General features: G+C 40.1%; 1 protein-coding gene and 2 pseudogenes across 2 annotated transcripts in view; all 3 read right to left on the reverse strand.

Annotated features, from left to right (window-relative positions):
* Window positions 1-655: 655 nt before the first annotated feature.
* Window positions 656-27,056, reverse strand: part of LOC131165930 (folylpolyglutamate synthase-like) — a 34,073-nt gene continuing 7,672 nt past the window's right edge. For both annotated transcript variants that reach the window (XM_058124110.1, XM_058124109.1), the window contains exons 13-16: window positions 3,338-3,416; window positions 2,877-3,026; window positions 2,355-2,515; window positions 656-1,080 (exon numbers count right to left, since the gene is read on the reverse strand). In XM_058124110.1, the coding sequence (XP_057980093.1) occupies window positions 1,021-1,080; window positions 2,355-2,515; window positions 2,877-3,026; window positions 3,338-3,416 (450 nt within the window). In that variant the 3' untranslated portion in view covers window positions 656-1,020. The remainder of the gene's footprint in view (window positions 1,081-2,354; window positions 2,516-2,876; window positions 3,027-3,337; window positions 3,417-27,056) is intronic.
* On the reverse strand, window positions 6,698-8,370 carry LOC131165887 (external alternative NAD(P)H-ubiquinone oxidoreductase B4, mitochondrial-like; annotated as a pseudogene).
* Window positions 17,954-21,918, reverse strand: LOC131165929 (phytochrome A-like; annotated as a pseudogene).

Raw genomic sequence — 27,056 nt, forward strand, 5'->3', positions numbered from 1 at the left:
ACCCAACAGGTGATGGTATCTAACCATTCTTGTAGAAAACATTGAACTTGTAAATTTACTTTTTGATCTAAATGTTAAAACAAATAAATTGTAGATGTCCATTTGTTAAAATGGGAATGTCCCAAGTCCTAATTCAAAGCCAATTTTCTCCATCTCCATTTGGAACTTAAAAAACATTAGAAAAAGAAACAAAAAATATCAAAAAATGCACATTTTCATATTTAGTTATTAAAAAAGTATAAATAAATAAATAAATATATATATATCAAATTTATGAATAAAATTTTAATTTTACATATTATTAATATTTTATTTTTCTTAATTTTTAGACATATTAAAACCAATTTTTATTTTTTTTATAGTATTTAATAGAGAAAAATATAACGACAAATGAGTTTCCTTCTTATTTTCCTTTCCTTTTCCAATACTTCTTTTAATCCAAACAGACCCTTGGGGATACAAGCATAGATCAGGCAAATGACCATCTTCTTCTGTAAATGATGCTGCTCTAGGATAGAACAGGATGAAAGAGAAGAGTACAACCAAATCAAACATGAGAGAAAAAAATATGCACAAAATTCAAAAATGAACTTTATTCTTGGTAATTGGAAAGAATAAAAAATGCCCAGATTGTTCTGGGGAAACTGTAGAGTCATTTTCTCAAGCATAGCTTTATTGTCCTCGAACAAACTGCTGCGAGAATTTTAAAGATCCTCAAAAGTATTATGTAATCATTTGTTGGAACTAAACTATCATTATTTTCCATTAATCATAAATAAGGTACGACACAACAAATTGAACTATGTATTTAAGAGAGTGTAATCGTCACTGAGCTTCATGAACAGAACTGCACAGAAACCAACTGTTCCTTGTGCAGTACTCGGTGGCTACTTTCATAAACAGCATCCCGGAGGCACTTCAGCTAGCACTTCCTGTGGCTGGAAGCTGACCCAGAAATAAATTTCACCTGTGACTAACATGGAGGGAGGTGCAGCTGAAAGGACATTAACCATCCATGCCTCACTTCTTGACTAACTTCAACACATCACCCACGAGATGTAAAGAACCAGTGACAAGGACCTAGTAAATTAACCAGAGCAACGATTAAAAACATTGGTCTCAACCACTAGCAAATCGAGTAAAATTAACAAATTATAGTCTGCAAGGTTCATTCATCAGCCTAAGGAACACAAAGAAGCGACTGGTGATGGCTGCATCCTGCATAATTTTGCATGGGCCAAAAGGGCAAGTGGCTATAATTGTAAAATGAGGAATGGAGTCAACGTAGAAACAAGAAGTGCAAAAATAAAGATTTTGACTTTCCGCAGATTAATCTTTTTATTCAATAGAAACTAGAATGGCAAATTCTCACATCTTATTTTCAGTGTTGCTAGTCAGCAACTCTTTGGACAATTTAGCCCTGTTTGATGCCATTTATAAACAAGTACTTATCTCACTTATCATTTACAAGAACTTGTAAATTAGTAGACATAAAAGAAGAGATAGACTTATCACTTACAAAGTACTTATAAAAAAGTGTACTTTAACCCTATGTACTTATCACAAGCCTCATATATAAGACTTGAGAAGATTTTTACAGTGAACATATTACCGCAGGTACTTGGCCACCTAATCTAAAAAAACTGTTCAGTTGCTATACATTCCTTCTGGGGGTAAACATTCAGTTGCTATATCTTTTCCACTATTTCTCCAGATTTCTTGAGGTTGACAACAAGATGACAACAGGGAACCCGTTACTGGAATCTACATAATTGGAAGAATCTTTTCACCCATGTGAGTGCTGCCACTGGTTGCAAATCAACCACTCTCTTCCTAACTAGAAATCTAATATCAGAAGCTCCTAGATTGATCTACCTTCAGAGGTATAATATATTGATGAAAAATAGTAACAAGACTGATCACAGCTATATATTTAAGAGAGAATTGTGGTGTTTCTAAATGTAAAAGAGATTTTCTTTGCTGAGGTAGATTAATAATGACTACAAAATTATAATGCATTAAATCTCCACTTGTACAAATTAAAAAAATATATATATCCTATGGGAAATATTGAGTCAAAACTTTAGGTTGGAGGATTTAATGTTTAGGAACAAAAATGTTGGTTCGGTAACAATTAATATAGATTTCTTGCCTCTGAAGATTTTCAAGGTCCAGACACAACAATTTAGCAACCCTCAACTAAGTGATACTGTTTCTATGACAACTGTCCAGAAGACAATAAACATGTTTTTCAAATGGCTACAGATGGATATTATTGTTCAATCAAGTCAGAACAGCAAATCTTAAAGACATTGAAGTGCACAAATGCTACTCAAGAAGACGCTGAGGATTACCTGTAAACAATCAGACCGATTCCGTTGGGCAGTCTCCCTGAGCCATCTAATAGCTAGTGGGAGTGAAGGAAACACTACACTGTTCTTACAATTTGTAGCACTATATACTGCATCATTTTTACCTTCCTCACAAATCTGCTCAGCATTCTTTGTACCCCCATCTATGAAGGAAAAAAGATTGAATATCCCAACCAAGCCAAACAAAACAAGTTGTTTCACATGCATCTTGATTCAGAGAAAAATTAGTAACAACCCAAAATATATGAAACAAAATGAAATTCAATAATTTTTTTGTACCTACAAGGCAACTAAATAAAAATTAGTTAAATAATTTTTTACATGTACAAGCGAGGAAATTAAAATAAAAGAAAATCTTGGCCGAGATGCAAGAGTGATGTGTGAGATATTAAGTTATTTATTTATTTTTTAAAGAAATATATAACAGAAGACATCAGTCTTTGGGCATATAAAAAAATTGGAAAGAATGTATACACACAAAAAAAAAAACAAAAAAAGTGCTACCTTTTTCAGCACGGATGAGGTTTTCCCATACTCTTTGAAGAGTCATCTGCCATGATAGATCAACTTGAGAATCAGTTGGCAAGGCATGGGTACCAACCTTGTTATACAAAGACGTATTTGGAACAAAGAGTGCCTTCCTGAAGTGAACTCCTTAAATACCAAATCAACATAATGAATGATCAACATAATAAATCCTATAAGCATTGAACTGAGATACTTATAATTCCATGATAATCAATCAATATCACAAATGTCATTTATTTTATCTAGAAAGTTTCTTCACTTCAGTTTTTTGTCCTCATTTGGACTGGTAGGCTAATTAAGATTGTGAACTACTACAGCACATAGCAGGCATGAATTTCAAAAACGCCAACTACTTGTCCTGCCATTTACATATTCCATCAACATGTGCTACTAGCCATTTATAAAAATATCTAATGATCTCCAAAGAAGATATTTACCATAACTAGCACATGTATTCATCAGTTTCGGAAGAAGCAAATGAGGATCCCGCACAGACATACAATTAAACAGCAATATCTGCACAAATTATTCAACACGTTTAGTTCAGCACCACCCATATTTAAATGGAACTTGGGAAATAGAAGACCAACAAAACAGAACCATCCATTTTGTAAAATTACACCGGAACTTTGAGAAGTAAGAACCTGTTCTGTTCTGGAAAATAGTTTTTATTTTTCATTTCTAGTTTTCTAAAAATGGAATCACAAAAATGTCATATTGTTTTCCAGTTTTCCAAAATTTGTATAGAAAGTTCGAAAACATCTTTTTGTTGTTTTTCCAGCTTTCCTATTAGAAAACTAGAAAACAAGGTGCCATTTTTGTAATTCTTTAGAAAACTGGAAATGGAAAAAGAAATTTATTTTCATCAACTAAACAGGCCCTAAGTGTACAGCAATACCAAGTTCTACAGTTCATTATGCACACAAAGTATATACACATACTAACATAGAAACAAACATACATGGCATAGGTAACTGAGTTGTGAAGAAAACTCAGGTTTATAAACATTGATATATTGATGGATCTAATGATACTTCATTGCTTTCACTAAAACTGCACGTTAATGAAATTGTTAATAAAAAATTATCAAATTTTAATGGGTCAATATTCTCTTTTGCAAAGTAATCAAGAGCAATAATCAGACCAGAGCAAATTTCAGAATCCTATTAACATGCTTGTTTAAAAGCTTGCCCTAATACTCCCTTGAGGCTTGCTAAAAAGACACAAAATTACCCATTATATTTTGCCAAAATACAATTTTTTAATGAGTACAAGTGTCCCAAAAATCAAATGTCAAGGGAGGTCTATGGAATATTTAAAATGTTAGTGGAGGTCTGTGGGATTTTTTGAACCCCTCAGTAGAGGTTTATCTTTTTGACAAACCTCGGGGAGATCGGTGTCTTTTGCCTTAGTAATCAACCAACAAAAAAGGCAAGTTCATCTATTAGAACAAATTTTTTTAATATTATATTTTAAAAATTCAAATAAAAAATGCAAAATAAAGAGTTTTTTTTTTTTTTATCTGGAAATATTTTAACCATAAACTGCTACCTATGATATGGTAGTTGATATAACATTTTTGTTTTTTCGATAACACAAAAGATTTCATTAATAGATAAAGAATTTACAAGAGGGAGAATGAGATATCTCCCGAGACTAACTGGGACAATCCCGAAATAGACCTGATAAAACATCCAAAAGAGGAGACCATCAAGTCAGCGTGTTCCTCCAATTTCTTTGAAACTCCTGAAAGCTTGCCCCTTTGAAAAATCCACAAACAACTCACCATAGTGAGGCCAAGAACTGAAATTTTTTCCCAAACCAACATCCAATTTAATTTTTCTCGAGAAAATATCCACGCATTACATTTCATCCATATTTCCCATAAAACTGCAGAAAAACCACACTGCCATAAAGCTGCCCTATCCTTCCTTCTACCAAAGCTTACGAAGGATGCATCTGACAAATTTTTCCACCAAATACGGACCTATCCAGCTCGTTCCCTTAATACCAAAAAGCATCTTCCAAATCCTCCAAGCAAATTCCATTGCAAAAGAAGATGAGAAGTTGTCTCAGGGTTCTAGCAACAGATCACACATACATTAGGAGATAGAGTGTAATGAATCTGCTAGTGTGAGCTGTATGATTGGATGAATTTCAACAGGAAAATGGAATGAAGGGAATGAATGATTGAATGGAGATTTACTGAATGCAATAAAAATGGAAATGAGGCTACAGGTTGACTGGTTCGAGAGAGCCACTCTCCAAAGAAACAAAGAAACAAACAGATTCCCAATTTTTCTCACCGACCCCTCATTCCCACTAGCAACTATATACCCTTAACAACTTCCAACAACCTGCTTCTAGAATACCCACATGGGCTTTTTCTTTAAGCAAAAGACAGAGTTTGAAATGAAAAAAGTCTTTGTAATAAAAGATAAAATGGGCTTTGGCCCACAGTGCCTTGGCCCGACTTCCATGTCTCGGCTCACAAGGACTCAGCCCAACCCCCACACGGTAACTCAGCCCCAACTCGCATGTGCACCTAATCCCCTCCAGTGCTCGACAGCTGTCTCCAGTGTTCTCCCAGCTCCCCTCTGGCCTTCCTCCACCCTTATTCAAGTTTCAGCCATAGCAGTCCCTCCCCTTTAGAGCACCTTGCCCACAAGGTGAGCTTCCTTCATGCACTCTATACAGCCTTCTCCATTTTCTGCTTAGCAACATACCCTGCAACCCAGATTCCCCAACTGTTGGGAATTGGAGTTTCCCCTTTATCAACTATTTCTCTAAGCTTTGCTTCAACTTTTTCAACTAGTCCCTTTCAAGAATACCCAATAAGGAGTATATTCGGCATCCAGAAATTATATAAGTGGCAAGATGACTCCCACTCCTTAAGCAATTCCTCAGCTTCTTCAAGTTCACCAAGCTTCACCAATGAACCCGTAATAGTCATATAGTCCCTGTTTACTTGTTTCTTTAGAGCAGCCTTTTTTTTTTGTCAAGACCCCATAGTCGCATTACCTCTGACTTATTCCCAAGACTCGCATAGAGCGAAATCAAATTATTGTATCCAAGCGCATCTTTATCCATCTTCTCCTCAGTTTTCTTCAAGGCTGCAATTGCTTTCACATTGATACTTGCTTTAATGTAGAAATTGGCCACCATGGTGTAAGTGCTCAAGCCCATAGAGATGTGAGGTTCACACCCCATTTCTTCTAGAAGCTTCTCCATGTTTTCAATATCAGATCTTGCCCCATACAAGTTCATGCAAATTCTGTCACTAAAATTATAAGGAGAGAATCCATTCTCCTTCATCTTTTGCACATGAGCGAGGGATTTATCAATGAGGCCTTCCCTGACATAACAACTTAGAAGAGCACCATATGTTTTGTCACATTTATATTGGTCACTCATGTTATTGAAGTAGCTCTCTGCACCATTCAACCCATAGACATTACCAATCAAATCCAACTGCACAGCACGATCACCAACAACACCAACACAATCATCCTATACTTTCTTGTTGCCATTGATTTCTAGATCATTTATGCCTTCATGAATCTCTTCATCCCCAAGCTTTTGCAGATCAGAATGGGTGTCACTCATGTCAGTCATGATGGTCATATCATTACCAACTCTACTAGAATCACAAACTCGATCCACATAAATTGACTCAGTTTCTTTTTTTAAGTTCATAGAATCATCCCTTCCATCATCCATATGTTGCGGTTCAGCTGAATAATTTGCACATTCAGGGGCCATTGTTGAGTTCATTTTTCTATGTCCCTCTGTAGCCCCTATTTTGCTCTCACATATCCAGTGAACACACCTTTTTCATCTTTAATTGTTTGATCATTAGTATCATCAACTCCAAGTAAGCTGGTAAAACAATGGACATCATTTTCAGAGAGAGTATTAGCAGATTCAGGGGGTGTTTCTATGTTCGCTTTGAACCTTTCAATATCGATCCACTGTTTCTCGGGATTCTCATGAGCACTCTTTAGTAAACCATTGATATTTTTTAACTGCTTTTTCTTTAGATAGATCTCCACTTGAGGGTATCTTTCACGAATGTCATTCATGACATTTTTAAATTCCTTTAAATTTAGACTACCAGAGTTGTTCTCATCTGCCTTCCTAAATATAGCCCAAATACCTTCTATAAATTTGCGTTGATTTATCGTGGCACAATCACCTAGGGCATATGTGTTTATACAACCTTACACTCTCAGCCATTCATCAGTTGCTAAAGCACGCCTGTTAGTCTGGCCATGTTGCTTCAAGAAATCCATTATGACCGGGTGAGTCCCAATGCCAGTTGACCAGACTACCATTCCATATGGTACGGATAAAGTTTCACCAGTTCCTCTTTCTTTAGTAGAAATTTCTTTGTCGGCGACTTTCACCACCATGGATCCTGTATTCAAATAGATGCAATCTCTCTGAAATTTTTCTTCAGCAAAAGCAGTGATTCTTTTGTCAAATATGTTCAAGATATGGTCACCTTCTTCAAGAAGTGTTATTTTCACAAGATCCTTAAGCGCAGGATACAACTCAGCTAGATCTTTATTTACAAAGTCATGAAGCTCTGCTGCAAACTCCACACCTTTTGGGCCACCACCAACCATTATGAAATGCAGAATTCTTTTCCCCTCTTCTTCAGTTGCATTAGGAAGGTTTGCTCTTTCAAAACAATCAATCATAGTCCTGCTAATCCTCTGAGCATCCTCTACTTCCTTCAGGAAGTGGGCATTATCTCTATGATTCCTCCAGACCCATGAACAAGTACTGCAGAATGCATGGGAAACAAAAAATATGCTCGCATGAGGTTATCTGGGGACAAAGGATATTCCAAGCAGATTGGACACTGTCTGGGATGCAGCTTTGAATACTTTACACACATAATATCCTCGCACCGCAACATATTATCTGGATCCATCGATATAGGTGTATAGTCTCTAGGGTCGAACACAACAAATTTGTAGTTTGCTTGAAGGCATAAATCTTTGTTGTAAGGCTTAATTTTCTGCAGCCTTGTCTGAGGACGAGAAATAGGGTCATAATGAAAATTCAGCAGGCGATTACCGTTAAACACCTGGGTTTTCCTACCTGAAGAATGTGTAGCATTTCCATGTGCGTGCATGTGCGCTTTCAGACCGGCATCCCGCTTAAACACCTTTCCGCAGATCCCGCAGAAGTGGATGTGCTCGGCAAGCAACTCCATAGCGTCGAGCTCCACGATCTCGCACTGATTGTCACCGTCCATCTCATCAACCGCCTCCTCGTTGACCGCCTCGCCTTTCATCAGAATCTTTGCATCAGGAGCGCTAGTTCCAACGACCAGCTGTTGATTAGCAGGTGCCTTGACTGGATCCGACGGGCTTGGTGCTCCCAGATTCTGAGTGCAGGCAAGTAAAGCTACGTCGTTGATGATGATTTGGAAAATGGTAGAGACGAGCTCCGAGGACATCATTTGTCTCTAATCGCTGTAGACCAGGGTGTTGCTGTTGGAATTGTTGGTGGTGAGACTAAGGGGCGGGTTGATCTCCTGCTTGCCAAGCAGCTTCATACGCTCAGAAAGAGCTCCCAATTGTTGAGTGATATTGATAAACGTCTTCTGTTGATCTGCTTGAGTAATCTGGATCACCTGTTGAAATCTCTGATGTTCTTCTTGTGACTTTTCAGGGCGACAATGGACTCCAGAATTTGGTTCATGCGAGCTCCCTCTCCCATGGTGGTAGGAGTTTGGCTCTGATACCAATTGTAATGAATCTGCTAGTGTGAGCTGTATGATTGGATGAATTTCAATAGGAAAATGGAATGAATGGGATGAATGATTGAATGGAGATTTACTGAATGCAATAAAAATGTAAATGAAGCTACAGGTTGGCTGGTTCGAGAGAGCCACTCTCCAAAGAAACAAAGAAACAAACAGATTCCCAATTTTTCTCGCCGACCCCTCATTCCCACTAGAAAATATATACCCTTAACAACTTCCAACAACCTACTTCTAGAATACCCATATGGGCTTTTTCTTTAAGCAAAAGACAAAGTTTGAAATGAAAGAAGAGTTTGTAATAAAAGATAAAATGGGCTTTGGCCCACAGTGCCTTGGCCTGACTTCCACGTCTTGGCTCACAAGGACTCAACTCAACCCCCACACGATAAGTCAGCCCCAACTCGCACGTGCACCTAATCCCTTCCAGTGCTCGCCAACTATCTCCAGCGTTCTCCCAGCTCCCCTCTGGCCTTCCTCCACCCTTATTCAAGTTTCGGCCATAGCATAGAGCCTTCAAAAGTCTCCTAATTTGCAGCAAGTTGTTAGTATTTATCTTATTAAGAACAACCAACAAGTGAAAGCTTTATTTTTGGGGGAACCTTGGCCTTCCAAATAGTAGAATAGGGCGAGAAAGGCAAGTTGAAACAAGTCATAAATTCATAAAAAGATTTGCAAGAATACACACCTGATTGGTCCAAAGACCAAGAACGAACATCCTTCCCCGAAGAAATGTTACTCTCATTCAATAAAGATAACAAAGATGAAAATTCCACCATCTCCCTATCATTGGGAGGTCTCTTGAAGTGGAGATTCCAGGAAACCAAATGTAACAAATTTGTGCTTGTACCTGTGCTTATGGTCTATAATAATAGGGATTTATGACAGATGATGGAATGAAGTAGAAAAGAAATGAGAGGAATAATAGAATTGTGGAATGATTGCGATGAATTTATGCCAAAAGATTGAAACTACAGGAATTGAGAAAGAAAATAATCACAAGGGAAAGGAACCAAGCTCTTTCGAGGGAGCATCCTCCAGACCCAGATTTAGCTTAGCCAATTCTGAATGTCCAACGAGTTGGTTCAATTCCCTTGATAAAGGGAACTAACTCTCTCTCTCCTCTAACTGCTGCAATTAGGAAGATTCGTTCTACGTAACTACTAAATGAAATATGGAATATGCATGGGCTAAATTAGGCCAAGGGTTCCAGGTCTGCTTAAAGCATGACCGGCCCAACTGGTCTTTAACAGAGGCCCAAAACAGACACAAAACTAACAAGCCTACTTGTGACATTACCCTCCCCTTCAAAACACCTTGCCCACAAGGTGAGGGTATTCTGCTGCAATCTGATGATAGGGTACCCATGTAGCGTCTTCTTCTGCCTGTCTGACCCACTATATGAGCACGTCTGTTACGGCCACATGCCCTTGTTTCCTCAACCTTCGATTTAGAACTTTTGCTGGTTCAGGTTTCAGCTGACCCTGCGAGTCCACCGGTGGTAAATGCTTGAGTGGCTGCACTGAAGCTCCTATGTGCGGTTTCAGTTGAGACACATGAAAAACTGGGTGAAGCAGAAACCCAACTGGAAGTGCCAACTTGTAAGCGACAGCCCCGATGCGTTGAATGACTTTAAATGGCCCATAGAAACGTGGGGATAGCTTCAAGTTCCGCCTCATTTGCACAAATAGCTGCCGATACGGTTGGAGCCTCAGGTAGACCATGTCTCCGACGAAAAATTCTCTTTCTTTCCTCTTTAAATCAGCATATCGTTTCATTCTATTTTGTGCTTCCTGCATGTGCTGCTTGAGAGAGTGGAGGAGCTTGTCACGGTTCAGCAGGGTTTCGTCTACTGCAACCACTTGAGAGAGGGCAGCCGAGTACGGCACAATTCTTGGAGGATGACTGCCATAAACAGCTTCAAAGGAAGTAATCTTAACGGATGTGTGGAATGATGTATTGTAAAAATATTCTGCTATTGCAAGCCATTTCACCCACTGCTTCGGTTTGTCACACACATAGCACCTTAGAAAATTTTCTAGGCACTTGTTAACAGCCTCGGTCTGCCCATCAGTTTGTGGGTGATATGCTATACTTAGCTTTAGTTCGGTACCCTGGAACTTGAACAATTGCTGCCAAAACCTGCTAGTAAATGTAGGGTCTCTATCCGACACAATGGAGAGGGGCATTCCATGCAATTTGAACACATGTTGAATGAATACCTCAGCAACCTTCCCAGCTGTAGAAGGGTGTGCTAAAGGCATGAAGTGAGCATATTTGGACAATCTGTCCACCACAACAAAAATTACCTCATAGCCATAAGAATTAGGAAGACCCTCCACAAAGTCCATTGAAATATCTGTACAAACCCTCGAGGGAATGGGCAAGGGCTGCAGCAAGCCCGAAGGTAGTGTATGCTCAATTTTAGTTTGCTAACAGACTTGACATTCTCTAATATACTTCCTTAGGTCAGACTTCATACCTGGCCAGTAGAAATTAGCACGAGCCTTCTGCACTGACTTGTCATACCCAGCGTGACCAGATTGTGGTTCATCATGTACCCACTGTAGAACTTGCAATTTTAGGGTAGGGTTTGAGCTGATGTATAATCTGTCTTTATAGTATAATATGCCATCTCTAAAGTTGTATTTGGTAGCATTTGCATCTGGTTGTTGTAATTTTTGGAGTATCTCTTGGATGAATGAGTCGTGTGCATAAGAGTCCTTCAAATCCTCAAGCCACCCCACTACTAGATAGGATAGAACCATTAGGGAAGCTTCAACCAGATCTGAATCCCTTCTACTTAGTGCATCCGCCACCTTATTTTCCTGCCTTTTCTTATATTGAACAATAAAGTTGAAAGAAGAAAAGATTGGAAAAAATATTTCTTTCATAATTTTGTTCTTACGTACAATCCAATATATAATACAATAACCTATTCTAATCAAGGAAATACTTTCCTATTAAATGAAATCAAATCCCCCATAATTACTCACTAATTACTCACTTTCCTAATTTGTTTTTTATTTACAAAGATATTCTAGGTTGACATTTTAACACTACCCCTCAAGTTGGAACATAAATATTAATCATCTCCAACTTGTTAATAAGATCATCAAAACTCTGTCGTCCCAAGCCTTTAGTGAGAATATCTACAGTTTGTTCCTTGGTTGGTACATAAGTCATACATATAATTCCTTCTTCAATTTTTTCTTTGATGAAGTGTCTATCTATCTCCACATGTTTAGTCCTGTCATGTTGGACTGGATTAAGAGAGATGCTAATAGCTGCCTTATTGTCACTGTAGAGTTTGATAGGAAGGTTCACCGATACCCGTAATTCCTCTAATAGTTTTCATAACCACAATCCTTCAAAAATCCCTTGAGCGATTGCCCTGAATTCAGCTTCAGCACTACTACGAGGCACCACATTCTATTTTTTGCTTCTCCAAGTCATGAGATTTCCCCAAACGAATGTACAATATCCTGTGGTGGACCTTCTATCTTCTACTGATCCTGCCCAATCTGCATCTGTAAAGATCTCTATTTCCTTGCTCTCACATTTCTTGAAGAAGAGTCTTCTTCCTGGGGATCCCTTGAGGTATCTAAGGATCTTGTATACGGCATCGAAGTGAACTTCCTTTGGTGAGTGCATGTGTTGACTTACTACACTAACTGCAAATGCAATATCTAGTCTAGTATGTGATAAGTAGATCAGTTTGCCAACCAATCTCTGATACCTCTCCTTTTCTACTGGTTTTCCACAATCTTCAACCCTCTTTACTGTTTCTATCGGGGTTTCGCTGGGTTTGCACCCTAGCATGCCAGTTTCAACTAGGAGATCAGTAACATACTTTCGCTGAGAAACACTAATCCCCTTTTTTGTTCTTGCCACTTCCATGCCCAAGAAATACCGCATCTGTCCCAAGTCTTTAACTTCAAATTTAGTAGCCAGAACCTTCTTCAATCTCTCCATTTCTACAGTATCATCACCAGTAAGAATTATATCATCAACATACACTATTAGAATTGTTTTCTGACCTCCTTCAGACTGTTGGAAGAATAGTGTATGGTCTGATTGCCCTTGTCGATAACCTTGATTCTTTAGTACCTTTGCGAATCTGTCGAACCACGCTCTTGGAGATTGTTTGAGGCCATATAACGATTTCTTTAGTTTACACACTCTGTCTTCTTCACCTGTTCTACTGAATCCTGGTGGTATAGTCATGTAAACTTCCTCTTCTAATTCTCCATTTAAGAAAGCATTTTTGATATCAAGCTGTTGTAGTGGCCAATCTAAATTGGGTGCCAGGGACAAGAGAACCCGAACTGTATTTAAGTTTGCCACTGGTGCAAATGTCTCAGTATAGTCAATGTCGTAGGTCTGTGTAAAGCCTTTTGCAACAAGTCTGGCTTTATATCTTTCAACTGTTCCATCAGATTTACATTTCACTGTGAAAACCCATTTACAACCTACTGGCTTCTTCCCTTTCAGTAGATCTGTCAACTTCCAAGTTCCATTTTTTTCTAGGGCTCGCATTTCTTCCAAGACTGCCTCTCTCCATTCTGGTATTTCTAGAGCTTCCTGAATGTTTTTTGGTACTTTCGCCCTGTCCAAATTAGAGACAAATGCACGATATCCTGTAGACAAGCTTTTATAAGACATGTATTTCGACCAAGGATATTGAGTACATGACCTGGTTTGTTTTCTGATTGCAATAGGTAGATTGATATCATCAGGTGCAGAATTGTCAGAAGAAGACTAAATTACCAGATCATGATTATTCGGAGCCGTCATCGGGTCCAACGCTATTGGTGCTTCACATATGAGGTTCTCCTTCTCCTTTGTTTTCGGCTTTCTTGAGTAAACCAGTATGTCTGCGTTGTTTTGTTCTCCTGCATCTCCCCCTGAGGGTAAGTGTTCAGTTGTGTTTGGCAGATCAGGAAGTACATGGAAGACTCAATAGACGGGCCAGGGAATGAAGTAACTGGAGTAACCGAGTATTCAATAGTAAAAGGATCAAAGAAGCGATCTTCACTCCTCCATTTCTCCCCCTGAAGAGAGGGCTTTGAGAAATAAGGAGTGATTTCAAAAAAGGTGACATCAAGACTAACGAACAGAAGTTTTGAGACCGGGTCATAGCCTTTGTATCCTTTTTGGGTAGGTGAATAACCAATGAAAACACATTTAATGGCACGAGGATCCAATTTATCGCGGTGGTGTGCATGGACATGAACAAACGCAGTACAGCCAAAAATTTTCAGTGGGAGACTGGAAGGGAGTCGAGAGTTAGGAAAGTTTTCCTGAAATTTCTATAGAGGAGTGACAAATGAGAGTACTCGACTTGGCATTCGATTAATGAGATGTGTGGCTGTTAAAATGGCATCGCCCCAAAAATAATGTTTCATGTGGGTAGTAAACATTAAAGCCCGGGCGACTTCAAGTATATGTCCATTTTTTCGTTCAGCAACCCCTTTTTGTTGAGGAGTATCCACACAAGAACTTTGATGAACAATCCCATGATCTTGAAGATAAGTTCCGAGGATGGTATTGAAATATTCCGTACCATTATCAGTACGTAGGATCTGAATATGAGTCTGGAACTGTGTATGAATCATGGTATGAAAATTGATAAAAATGGAATGGACTTCAGTTTTGTCTTTCAGTAAGTAGACCCAACAAAGACGAGTATGGTCATCGATAAAGGTCACAAACCATTTTGTATTGGTGCGATTTAGGGAACGTGAGGGACCCCATACATCGCTGTGAAACATAGCAAATGGGCGAGATGGTTTGTATATGGATGATGGAAACGAAGTACGACGATGTTTAGTAAGCTCACATACTTCACATTGAAACTCAGAAGCCATTTTATTTGAACAAAGAGAAGGAAACGTTTTAAATATTGAAAATTGGGATGACCCATCCGTGAATGTCATAATAAAAGTTCACTATTTTTAGAAGTAGATGCAGAATCACAAATTGCAGTATTACATAATTCACTCAAACTTGCCTCCTCAAAGTAGTAGAGTCCCTCATACGCTTTAGCAGTGCCAATCGTCTTCCCCGATGATAGGTCCTGAAAAGCACAATGGGAGGAAACAAATTTAGCGGAACAATTTGAGTCTTTTGTTAACTGACTAATAGATAACAGATTGCAGGATAACTTGGGGACATGTAAGACTGATTGTAAAGTTAAGGAATCAGATATGCGAATACTTCCTTTTCCAGGAACTAGTGAGAGAGATCCATCTGCAATTTTTACCTTCAAATTCCCGGCATATGGGGAGTAGGATGAAAAATATTGATATGACCCAGTCATATGATCGGACGCACCCGAATCAATTATCCAAGGACACTTGTAACAAGATGTGGTTTTTAAAGCTGTCAGATGATTACCTTGATGAGCCAGAGAACCAGAGGAAGACTGACCCGATGTTTGCATTGATGAAAACATCTTATATAACTGATCCAACTGTTCGGGACTGAATACACTGCCGGATGAGGTATCATTGTTCTCTCCTTGTGATCTTTCATTTGACCCGCCAGTTTTGGCCTAGTACCCACGATTTTTGTGGTATTGTCTCGGTTTCCAGTCTGCCGGTTTTCCATGAATCTCCGTGCAGGTATTTTTTGAATGACCTGTTTTTCGACAATGTTCACACCACATTTTACCTCTTTGTGGCTGTTGACTAGGTCCTCCTGGGCCTTTTAATGTAAGGGCTGAAGCATCCGACCCGGCGTGAGGCCCATCTAATTTTTGGGCAGATCCACGTGTAGCCGGGTTCAGCCCAGCGGAATCATTTTGGGGTCACAACATTACCCATCTCCTGTTCTCCTCACGCTTGACGTCTGCGAAAACTTCTCGGGTTGAAGGGAGAGGGCGCCGGCCAAGGATCCGTCCCCTCACGTCGTTGAGCTCTCGATTCAGGCCGGCAAGAAACTCGAAGAACCTCTCGTTTTCGAGCCTCCTTCGGTATCGCGTGCTATCGCCAGAGCACTCCCACTCTTCGTCGATGCTCAGAACGAGCTCCTGCCAGAGATGACTCATCTCCATGAAATACTCGGTAACCCCTCTCTCTCCTTGCCTCATCTGCCACAATCGGGTCTTGATGTCGAAGATTTGAGAGTAACTCTCGCCATCGGAGTACGTCTCACGTACAGCTTCCCAAACCTCCTTCGCCGTCGGCAAAAACAAATAAATTTTTCCGATTGATGGTTGCATTGAATTGACAAGCCAAGCCGTGACCATGGAATTTTCGGACCTCCATCTTTGCAAGGCGACGGCGTTGGATGGATCTGGTTTCCTTCGCTCACCGGTAAGGTAACCAAGCTTTCCTTTTCCCTCAATTACTAGTTTAATGGACTGAGCCCATTCACGGAATTTTTTTCCGTTTAATTTTTCCAGTGAAAATGGAAAAACTGTGTTATCATTCAAACTCCCACCGGACGTAACCTCTGAATCACCGGTGATGTTTGCAGAGGAAATAGAGTCTCTGCTGTCAGCCATTGTTTTAGCTAGGTTTAAGAAACCCTAGCTCTAATACCATGAAAGAAGAAAAGATTGGAAAAAATATTTCCTTCATAATTTTGTTCTTACGTACAATCCAATATATAATACAATAACCTATTCTAATCAAGGAAATAACTTCCTATCAAATGAAATCAAATCCCCCATAATTACTCACTAATTACTCACTTTCCTAATTTGTTTTTTATTTACAAAGATATTCTAGGTTGACATTTTAACAAAAGTCATACCCCAGGAGTTTGGTGACCCATTTCTGCTGCATTGGGGTACCAATTTTCTGCTCTTGGAGGTATTTTAGGCTCTGCTGGTCAGTTTTGACTATAAAGGGCTTTCCAAGTAAATAGGGTCTCCATTTGCAAATTTCCGATACTAGGGCCAGCAACTCCTTTTCATATGTAGACAACCCCAAAGCCTTACCCTTTAAGTCCTGACTGTAAAAAGCAATCAGCCTTTTTTCCTGCATTAACACCGCTCCAATTCCCACCCCCGATGCATCACATTCAATCTCAAACCTCTTGTTAAAATCTGGTAGTACCAGCATGGGGGGGCTAGTAACAGCCTCCTTTAACCTCTTAAATGCCTCTTCAGCCTCCTCATTCCACTTAAAAGAATTCTTCTTCAATAGTGTCGTTAGGGGGGCAGCTATGGTGCCATATCCCCTACTAAACTTTCTATAATACCCGGTAAGGCCCAAGAAGCCCCTCAAGGACTTGAGTGTGGCGGGGAAAGGCCACTCCACCATTGCTCTCAACTTTGAGGGGTCGGCTTGCACTCCCTCCTTAGACACCAAATGACCCAAATATTCAACTTGCTTGCATCCAAATCTGCATTTGGATCGTTTTGCATACAGCTGGTGCAGTTCCAGCGGCTTCAAAGTTACTTCCAAGTGCCTAACATGCTCCTACTATAGATTAGAATGTCATCAAAGAAAACCAAGATAAACCTTCTTAGGAAGGGCCCAAATATCTCATTCATCAGCGATTGGAAAGTGGATGGTGCGTTGTTCAACCCAAACGGCATCACTAGGAACTCATAATGACCCTCGTGTGTCCTAAATGCCGTCTTAAGAATATCTTCATCCTTAACCCGAATTTGATGATAACCGGACCTTAAATCCAGCTTAGAGAAAATCGCTGCCCCATTCAATTCATCCAACAATTCATTGATCACGGGTATCGAAAATTTGTCCTTAACCGTGACTAGGTTCAAGGCCCTATAATCCACACACATACGCCAAGTATCATCTGCTTTCCTTACCAGCAAAACGGGGGAAGAAAATGGGCTTTGGCTTGGCCAAATAGTGCCTAATCCCAACAACTTCCGGACAATCTTCTCTATCTCTTCTTTTTGAAAAAATGGGTAACGGTAAGGCCGAACACAAATTGGTTGTGCTCCCTCAATCAAAGGTATGGCACGATCTTGAGCTCTTCTAGGTGGTAACCCTCTAGGTTCTTCGAAGACATGCTGGAAATTGGTCAAAACTGCAGAAATAACATCATATTCAGCTCCTTTCTCTTCCTCTTTAGCTTGGTCCAGCAGCTGTAACGTCACTCCCCTTCTCTCAAAGGGATGCTTTTTGTAGAACAATTGCTCCTCCAACAAGTTTTTTGATGTTAATCCTTGTAGCACCAATGGTGTATCATTCCAAGTAAACCGCATAGTCTTTTATGTTTTTTTTTTTTCTTTTTTTTTTTTCTTTTTTTTTCCTTTTTTTTTGAGAGAGAGAGATCAACATTCATCCTAATATTCTTCAACTGTACAATGAAAAAAAAACCCAAGCGCAAAAACATTTTATTAGGTCTCAAAATATCATTATTGAGCCATAGCAAGTTCAACGGCTATGATGAAGGTTGACTTCCCCGCTTCCCTCAGATACTGCACGTCCCCATTCATCATCTTCACCAGCTTCCTGCTCACCAGCAGACTAATGCCCTCCTCAGATGCATCCCCATTATTCCCAAACATCTGGTTCAACAATTCTTCAGGTACCCCACCACCAGCATGCCATATCCTGAATTCCAAATGTGCAAGTTGAACAGTTTCTCCTAACCGATCCTTGGTCAAACTTCCAGCAACACCAAGCTGGCCACCATTTGGGGTAAAATTCACAGATATCAACAAGAAATAAAGCTAGGACCTGTTGAAGCCTCAAACTGTCTCCAAAGAAGGTTTTAGCCATCACTTCTTCTTGTATATCATTAATTATCCAAATACCTTTCTCATTGCTCTTCATCATTACTTGACTGATGGAAGTAGTCAGTACCTCGTGCAAAGTAAACTCAACCATTTCTAGATCCAAGTACCCATCAATTATGCAATCAAGATCAGTGTCATCAAGAATTCTGTTGAGCTGATGCTGGCACTGGGCACTTGTATGCAGAAGCTGTTTTTGTTCTTCTCCCAGGTCAGTACCCTCCAACATCTTCCGGGAAAACATAATCCCAGATAGAGGATTCCTAATCTGCCTTTTAATATAGGACAATGCTTTCAACCTGTTCAAGGCAGTTCGCTCTGACAGCCGCTGAACATGGAGTGCTTGTTGCAGCTCTTGACTAGCAAGCTGCAGGAAGCAAAAGATACCAGTGATTGCCCCGTCTCTGTCCACTTTCTTGCTCACACACAAAAGGCATTCTATGTACTTCCTGTTAGGAATATACGAACAAATTCCCGAAACCTGTGAGAAACAGATAGAGAAAGAATAACGCCAAAGAAAAATTCAATCACACGCACAAGATAATATTTACGTGGTTCGGCAATTTTGCCTACGTCCACGGAGTTGCAGGGATTTCAATATTATCAGGAAGAAAGCACAGAGAGTGTGGCGATACAATTCTCTCGCACTCGTTCTCTCTCGCGGATACAACCACTAAAAACCCTAATCACCCGAAAGCACCCTTTTATATGTTGCGCCTAGTGTTCCGTTCCGAATGGGCTCCAAAAATTTTCCCCGGGGGCACCCTCACGAGTACGGCTTGTACCGCTTAGTCCATGGAGCGAAGGCTTTAGGATAGAAATCTCTAATTAAATAGAGGTCGGGTCGTCATCCAAATCAAAACATAACTAGGCTCCACAAAAGCCCAACACTTCCCACTCCGTGCAAAAAAACCAAATGAAACCTTCTCAGAACCTTGACCAGTCATAACATTATTGAGTACAATACCAAGATTAACAAAGCTGCTTGGTTCTTGAGATGGCAGCTTGATTTGTGGGTCCCAAAAACCTCACCCAAAAGCATTTTATCAATAACTTCCTCTCGGTTCCATCCAGATAAGTTTGTCATTGCTGGATTCCACTCAGAACACCAACCAAATTCATCTGTGCCAAATATTGGCGGGATCAATGGGTTTGGGCTCTGTACTATTGCTTTGTAGTCTCCCTCAATTCGAGTGAATTTGTCCATGACTATTTTCTGACTGGTTATATCTTGGGCTACAAAGCATACCCCGACAACATTTTGATGAAGGTCCCTGCTTGCACAAGCATTCACAACTAAGCTAATGGGACCAGAGTCTCTCCTAGTCCCATGCGTCTTAATCTCAAATTGGATATTTTGCTCCTCTTTGCCCTGCAATGCTGAGTACAACATCCTTCTAACTACATCAGCAGAAGAATCTTCCACCAGTGTAAGCAGATGCTTCCCAATTGCCTTATCAACCAAGAGACCAGTTAACTCTGCAATTTTTGTATTCCATCCATTAACCAGACCATCACCATCAACCGCCAAGATTGGGACTGAAGCTGTTTCAATCAAACACACCATTTCACTCGTCACTGCCTCCAGTTCCTGCACTCCTTCAATTTTGATGTCCCCAATCCTTGTCTGAATTGTATTAGTGCTCAGATCCACGGATTCCACATCCTTGAAAGCATTCCGCAGGATAAGCTGTAAAGAATGGATTGCATCCATCTCATAATCCTTCCAAGGCAAACTCCTTGTTTTAACCACTTCGAGGAAAGCTTTGAAAGAAGATCTTGGGTGCATCTTCCTACCATCATCCTTCTCCCCTGGTTCATGCTTTGCACCACCCCAGCGAATTTCTGCAGCAGTGTGAGACCGGAACCAAAAAAGCATGTCCTTGGATGTTATTCTGACAGCTGCCATACCACAAACTACATCTCCAAAAGCAAGAGCCCCCGGAAACCCTGCATCGTACAAACTATCTGTACTCAAACCTGTAGAATCCATATGATACTCTGACAGCCATAATGCTATATCACGCAACTGGATGTCACTTGGTGTTAATCCCAATCTCCATATCTTATTTTTGTATAGAAGGGCAGCCCCGTCACACTTCACAAGATCCATTATGTTTGGGCTCTGGGTCACAATGCCTAAGGGCGCATCTCGCATCAGCATGTCACAGAATAGTGTCTGTGTTCGCAGGATGTTCTTCTCAAGAATTTGATTTTCTAATTCTAACTCCTTGTTCACATGGATAGCGAATACTTGAGCTAGAAACTCACAGGCATACCGTAAGGGGAAGGGAACAAACCTTGGGCTTGCGTTATGGCCTACCACCAAGCCCCAAAGTCTTTTTCTCTTTTGTGGTTGTACAGAAGCAGAGCTCTCACCTTCTTCATCTCCCTCGTTGACTACAACTGACATAACCAGAGAAGCAATTGAATTCATATTCTCCATATACTGTATATGGCAACTGTGAGGGGCCCTTAGGGTTGAACCACACAAGGTTAAATCAAATGGAAGTTTCTCGTCTTGAAGAATCTTAACATGTGTAGCCCAACAATCGCAGATCATTTGGACTTTATTCTTCATAAATAAAAATCTGGCAGCTCGAGGAATATCTGTAGCTGGATAATGCAAACCCAGATAAGGCTCAAGGCCTGGCTTTGTGATCTCTGACAAAACCTCCCCATGATCGTCCTCATGAAACTTGTAGGGCTCAAAAACTTCTTGAACCATTGTATCACAAAGTCTTTCCATGCTTCCACTGGGCAATGACTGCAATCAAGCAATTGCCTTAGCTGCAAGCTTGTACGATTGCAGGGCCCCAGCAGCAGTCATGGGAACTTCGTAAGGCTTCACAGGTTCAAAGTCAATAATCAAGCTACCTGTTACTCTGTGTACAATTGCATAAAAAGGTTTCCCAGAAGTTTTGCAATGGATCAAGATGGGATTTAACAGAGAAACTTCCCCAAATCCTAAGGCTTCTGCAAAGCTGCAGCACTGGGGGTAGCAAATATAGTCCTCACATCTGTTCCAATGCCGAGAACTGGGTGGTCCCCAACACTTGGAACTGCATGACTCACCATAGTTAGCATTTCAGGAACATTTTCACTGTAGGCAATGACTTTGAAAGTTTTCTCATCTATAGCTAACAAACACCCAAATGGCTGGATAAGCTTGCCCTTCTGTATGTGATGGAGGTAAGCTGTGGTCACTTTATCAGACCTAGGTTGTTGATCTCCATCGCCAACTTTACCAGTAAAACGCACTGAACTTGAGTAGTCAAAGGAATCACCTGACTCCTCAAAATCTGCATGGAGCTTTGCATCGACTGTGGTCTGAGCAATGATCCTAGCACTGTGTTTTGATCGGCCTGTATTACTGGAAGAGTGGCTGGGTCTTGAAGAAGACATCTTTGCTGAAACTGTATAAGAAGGAGAATGCAAAGAAGAAGCTGAGTTGAGATCGATCCAGTGGGGGGGCAGGTGTGCATCGATTCCCAGTGATGATGTTTAAAAGAGGTTGAAGAGCCTAGAAACTGGAAATCCGTCGGAGGCCCATGACAGAAAAGCAGGAATCCATCGGCCCCAAAGGCAAGAACAACGATCACCGCCTCTTCTGCCCCCTCAAAGGCAGGCAGGGACCACCACACAGCATTGTTCTCACGCTCCCCCAAATAAAAAATTAAGATGAGCTATTTAGGAAATACATATATATAAATTAACAAACAATTTCCCTTCCTCTTCCTCGGCCGGGGAGATTGTTACTCTGCGTGGGCTTGCAGGCGGGAATCAATTAATTGATTGACACAGTTCGTCGAGCCGCTTCGACGCATACGACAAGAGAGATGGGGGTGAAATCCCATAGAATAGGACCCAAAGTGCTAAGCCATTGTACTCCCAGCACCATATCACAACCAGCCAAAACAAGCATATACACATCCACTTTCCCCACGTACCCTTGAAGGGTTATGGGAAGATTCAAACACCTTCCTTCACTAGTCACTTCTTGCCCATTAGCAACCCTCACCCGAATCTGCCCTTGTGCTTTAACTGGCCAATTCAACTTCTTAATGACAGCTGAATCCACAAAATTATGAGTGCTCCCACTATCAATGAGAATTACCACTTGCTCCCCCTTAATTTTCCCCACAAGTCTCATGGTTTTGGGACTAATAGACCCAACCATAGCATGGAGAGTAATTTCAAGTGTGTTTCCTTCATTCGGATCAGCCAGCAATTCATCATGGTTTACCATTACTCCTTCATCTCCCTCATTCAAAATTTCCTCCAACGTATGCACCTGATCATTCAAGACATTGAGCTCATTGCCTTCCAGCAAAAACAATTTGGGACCCCCACATTTATGACCCGGGTGCCATTTGGCATCACAATTGAAACATAGGCCTTTATCTCTCTTTTCCTTCAGCTGATTTGGAGTCATTTTGGTAATTTGGTTGGTGGTCATGGGTTTAGGCTGCTGTTTTGGATAATTAGGAGGGTTGTAAGGCTGAGAGTGAGTTGTGGTTGCTGGTTGATGGTGAGTTTTGGGGAATAGTGACTTTTTGAGAGCCCATTGATGCTCCTCTTGTAACTTAGCAATGCCATAGGCTTGTGGAATAGTAAGGGGGTTAAGGGTTTTGACATAAAACCGAATTTCATCCTTCAATCCACCAATGAAACAGCTCAACCTATAGTCCTCGGGTAATCTTCTCAACCTATTAGAGAGGAATTCAAATTGCTCCTTATATGCTTCACACTAGAGGTTTGCTTAAGTTTGGTCAAAGCCTCCATCGGGTCATCATAAGATTGAGGACCAAACCTAGCCAACAAAGCCTTGACAAAAGCCTCCCAACTAGTAAGTAATCCTGAATCCTCCATATCTTGGTACCATACCAAGGCTTTTCCCTCCATGTGAAAAGAGGCTAAGAAGAGCTTATGATTCGGAGGGGTTTGCTGAAATTTAAAGTAGTGATTAACCTTGAAAAGCCAACCGGTAGGATCCATACCTTCAAACTTAGGAAACTCGAGCCTAGCTGGTCGGATTTGCACCAAATCATTGTCATCCTTAGTGTCATCATAAGCTGGTGGTGGTCTATAATTGCCTTTGGGTGGGTCTAGCATAGGTGGTTCACGGTGAAGGGCCCTCATCTCAGCTGCAAATGAGCTGAAATGTGCAGCCATTTCTGCTATAGACTGCCTTGTTTCAGCTGTCAAATCTGCTATTGACTTCCTTGTTTCCTCCTGTTGTCGATGTTGTTGCTGACTTAGTGCTTCTTGTTGCTTCTGCAGGTTGGCCATAGTGGTGCTAAGATCCTTGAGGCGTGTATTATCTGCCATGAGTGGATGGAATACAATCTGCTGCCGAGATGAATTGCTGGTGGGTTGAGTTGTTGATGAAGATTATTGCCAAGATGAGTGGCTGAATGAAGGTCTGATGATGAAATGGATTGTCGGGAATGGTGGAACCAGCCGGAGAACTGCCGGCTCTGATACCAGTTGTAACAAATCTGTGCTTGTACCTGTGTTTATGGTCTGTAATAATACGGATTTATGACAGATGATGGAATGAAGTAGAAAAGAAATGAGAGGAATGATAGAATTGTGGAATGATTGTGATGAATTTATGCCAAAAGATTGAAACTACAGGAACTGAGAAAGAAAATAATCACAGGGGAAAGGAACCAAGCTCTTTTAAGGGAGCATCCTCCAGACCCAGATTTAGCTTAGCCAATTCTGAATGTCCAGCGAGTTGGTTCAATTCCCTTGATAAAGGGAACTAACTTTCTCTCTCCTCTAACTGCTGCAAACAGGAAGATTCGTTCTACGTAACTACTAAATGAAATATGGAATATGCATGGGCTAAATTAGGCCAAGGGTTCCAGGTCTGCTTAAAGCATGACCGGCCCAACTGGTCTTTAACAGAGGCCCGAAACAGACACAAAACTAACAAACCTACTTGTGACACCAAAGGACTGCTCAAGTCACCAAGAAAGAGAGAAATGGCTTTATTTTGCTCGGAGCTTAAATGAAAGAGACTAAGGAAAAGAAGTGGAAAATGGTGCATTTCCCAGCCAATGGTCTTCCCAAAAGCGGATATGAGAACACCTCCCCGCCAGTTTAGTGTGAAGGGTGAAAGAAGGATAAATCTAAGAAATGGACCTCCATGGTCTCCCCAAAGAACATTTAAATTAACATTGGTATCCCAGCCATTCTCATCCATCCCAGACTTACTTCTCAGACTTTATGCCAAATGTAACTGATCTAACATTTATCTACGAACTTTGTCAAAATTTTCAGGAGTTGGATTTGTGATGCATCCAAGATATCCACAGGCTATAACGAGAAATAAAATGCACATGCAAACATATGTATTGTCTGCACTACATCACATGACAGGAGGAATATATTAAACTTTGATGGTTGTGAGTGAGAAATTAATGTAATTGTTAAGCTACGTATCACTGGAAAAAAGTCATAAAATTGCTGCATCCAAGAAATGAAAGTGCATTTATTCGGCAGAGAAAATCATATAAGTGTGGCACCAACTTTTGGCATTGATGTCATTAGAGAAAATGAGAAACAAATGTTAATCTCTAACTTAGTTTTTTTTCTGTTTAATGAAATTGATATGTGTGCACAATGATTTGTGTATCTTATAAGCATGTTAAATCCTTTGAAGCAGCATTAATATGAGATACCTCGCTCTCTACTTGAGATGTCTCACTATACATTATAGCCACAAGGACTTGACATTTTTAAATTTTAGTTACAACTTTCTAGGAAGACATCTAGTTGATCATCTAATGCTTGCCAGATGTTTTCCTGGAATATCCTTCCAACTTTTAAACGTGAGCAATGTATTTCCTATATCCTAACTTATTAATCTAGCGTTCAATAAGGTTTATGTGCAGTTCCATCTTAGAATGCCATTAACATAAGATATACTTTGTCAAATATTTCTTTTGAAAAATATTTGATTTGATTTAAATATTAGGGGAATATTTTCAAATTGCAAGTAAGAGGAACAGCTGCACCATGCCTCTTCATACCTTTCCCTATGATTGATCCACTTGAACATTTTCTCCAACCATGATATGGGTTCCCCAACTTGAACAGTTTTAGATCTTCAACGGTACAAGTTTTTTAGAAGAATGCTGGAGTTGCTGAATACACTCTCCATATACAATCTTGTTGCAATCATTTTCTTGCAGCATAATCGGACGTAACCACTTTATATGGTTTTGGATTCTCAATGCAACGTAATATTATATTATCTGTCATAATTATATTGAGAGTTATGCAGTTAACCATGTAGCCCTTTTTTTTCTCAAATGCTAAGTGAGTCAATTATAAGGAGAGTGCATTAAGAGACTGCATGGAGCAAATGCTCCTAGTATTCCTCATTTTAAAATTTCTTTTTCATAAATTATGGTTAAGAGTCAAATAGGTAGCCCATATGAAACCAAATGGGCCAATCACAAGTGGGCTTATGAGGAGACTGTATTGAGCAACTGCTCCTAGCATTATCTAGCTGGAAATTTAAGAACTTCAGATGCAAATATATCTTGTATGTCTTCTAAATTCAAAAATATGCTCTGACCTAAAGCTTGATGAGACATCTTATTGTTAGAAAGTTCTGGATATTCAGGTAATCTCATGATCTCTTGTTTGTGAAAGATGTGCTATAATACTCAAGTTTTAAATTGTTATTAATAATATCTCTAGCAAATATTTTTTCATTACTTTCATTTCTATCTTGAAACAATATCTTTGCAAGCTTGGAAACTTGTTTGAGAACCTTTTGAAATTACTTAGTAGGAAATAAATTAATTGCTACAACCAACCTGTAATGTGAATTTTTGGAGTGCAATCTATTGAAGCATAGGGCACATCTTTCGAGCAATTACAGATTGTCAAATGCCTCCAATTTTCAAGACTTCAAATGGCTACTACAGCCTTTGGTTTTTTCTTCTCCCCAATTGGTAAAATAGAGGTATATTAATAGGCACCAATAGGATGCTAGCCCATGTACAAAAAGAGGTCAAATGGTCTCACATGAATACACAATCAAGCTAATCACTGTGTTCTGGTGAAAAAAATCCAAATGCTAAGCAAAAAAATAGTGAACATCTGAGTCATTAAATGTACAGTGTTCTCCTTTCCTTTGAAAGCCCTTCTATTTTATCCAACACCACCACACCCACCCACCCACCCACCTCCCCACCGCCAGCAGCAGAGAAAACAAAGAGGTTCCATATTCCAAAACTCTTTTCCTACTCTCATCAAACTACCGGACAATATCACCATATGGACCATACTTTATCTTCTACAATTTTAAAATGGCAAGAAGCAGGACACTTTCCTACCACCGACTCCACCTTGATAATTGCTCTGCTATCCCACATACCCGAAATACCTCCTCCTTAGAGCCAAATAAACTTCCTTCCACAGCAAAGGCAATGAGTCAGGCCTCTATGCATGACTTCCACTTTTGTTTCTTGTAGACATAAAACATCAGCTCTCAATCTCTCTAGACAATTCTCCTCTTACCAGGGTCATTTAATCCCCTTATGTTCCAAGATTCTGCACCTAATTTGCTTATTGGTTTTAAAATTTTCTTCTCCTTTCCCCTTCTCCATCTCTTCTGCAAGCCCAGCTACAT

The sequence above is a fragment of the Malania oleifera genome, chromosome 10 (assembly GCF_029873635.1).
Source record: "Malania oleifera isolate guangnan ecotype guangnan chromosome 10, ASM2987363v1, whole genome shotgun sequence".
In the NCBI taxonomy this organism is placed as follows: Eukaryota; Viridiplantae; Streptophyta; class Magnoliopsida; order Santalales; family Ximeniaceae; genus Malania; species Malania oleifera.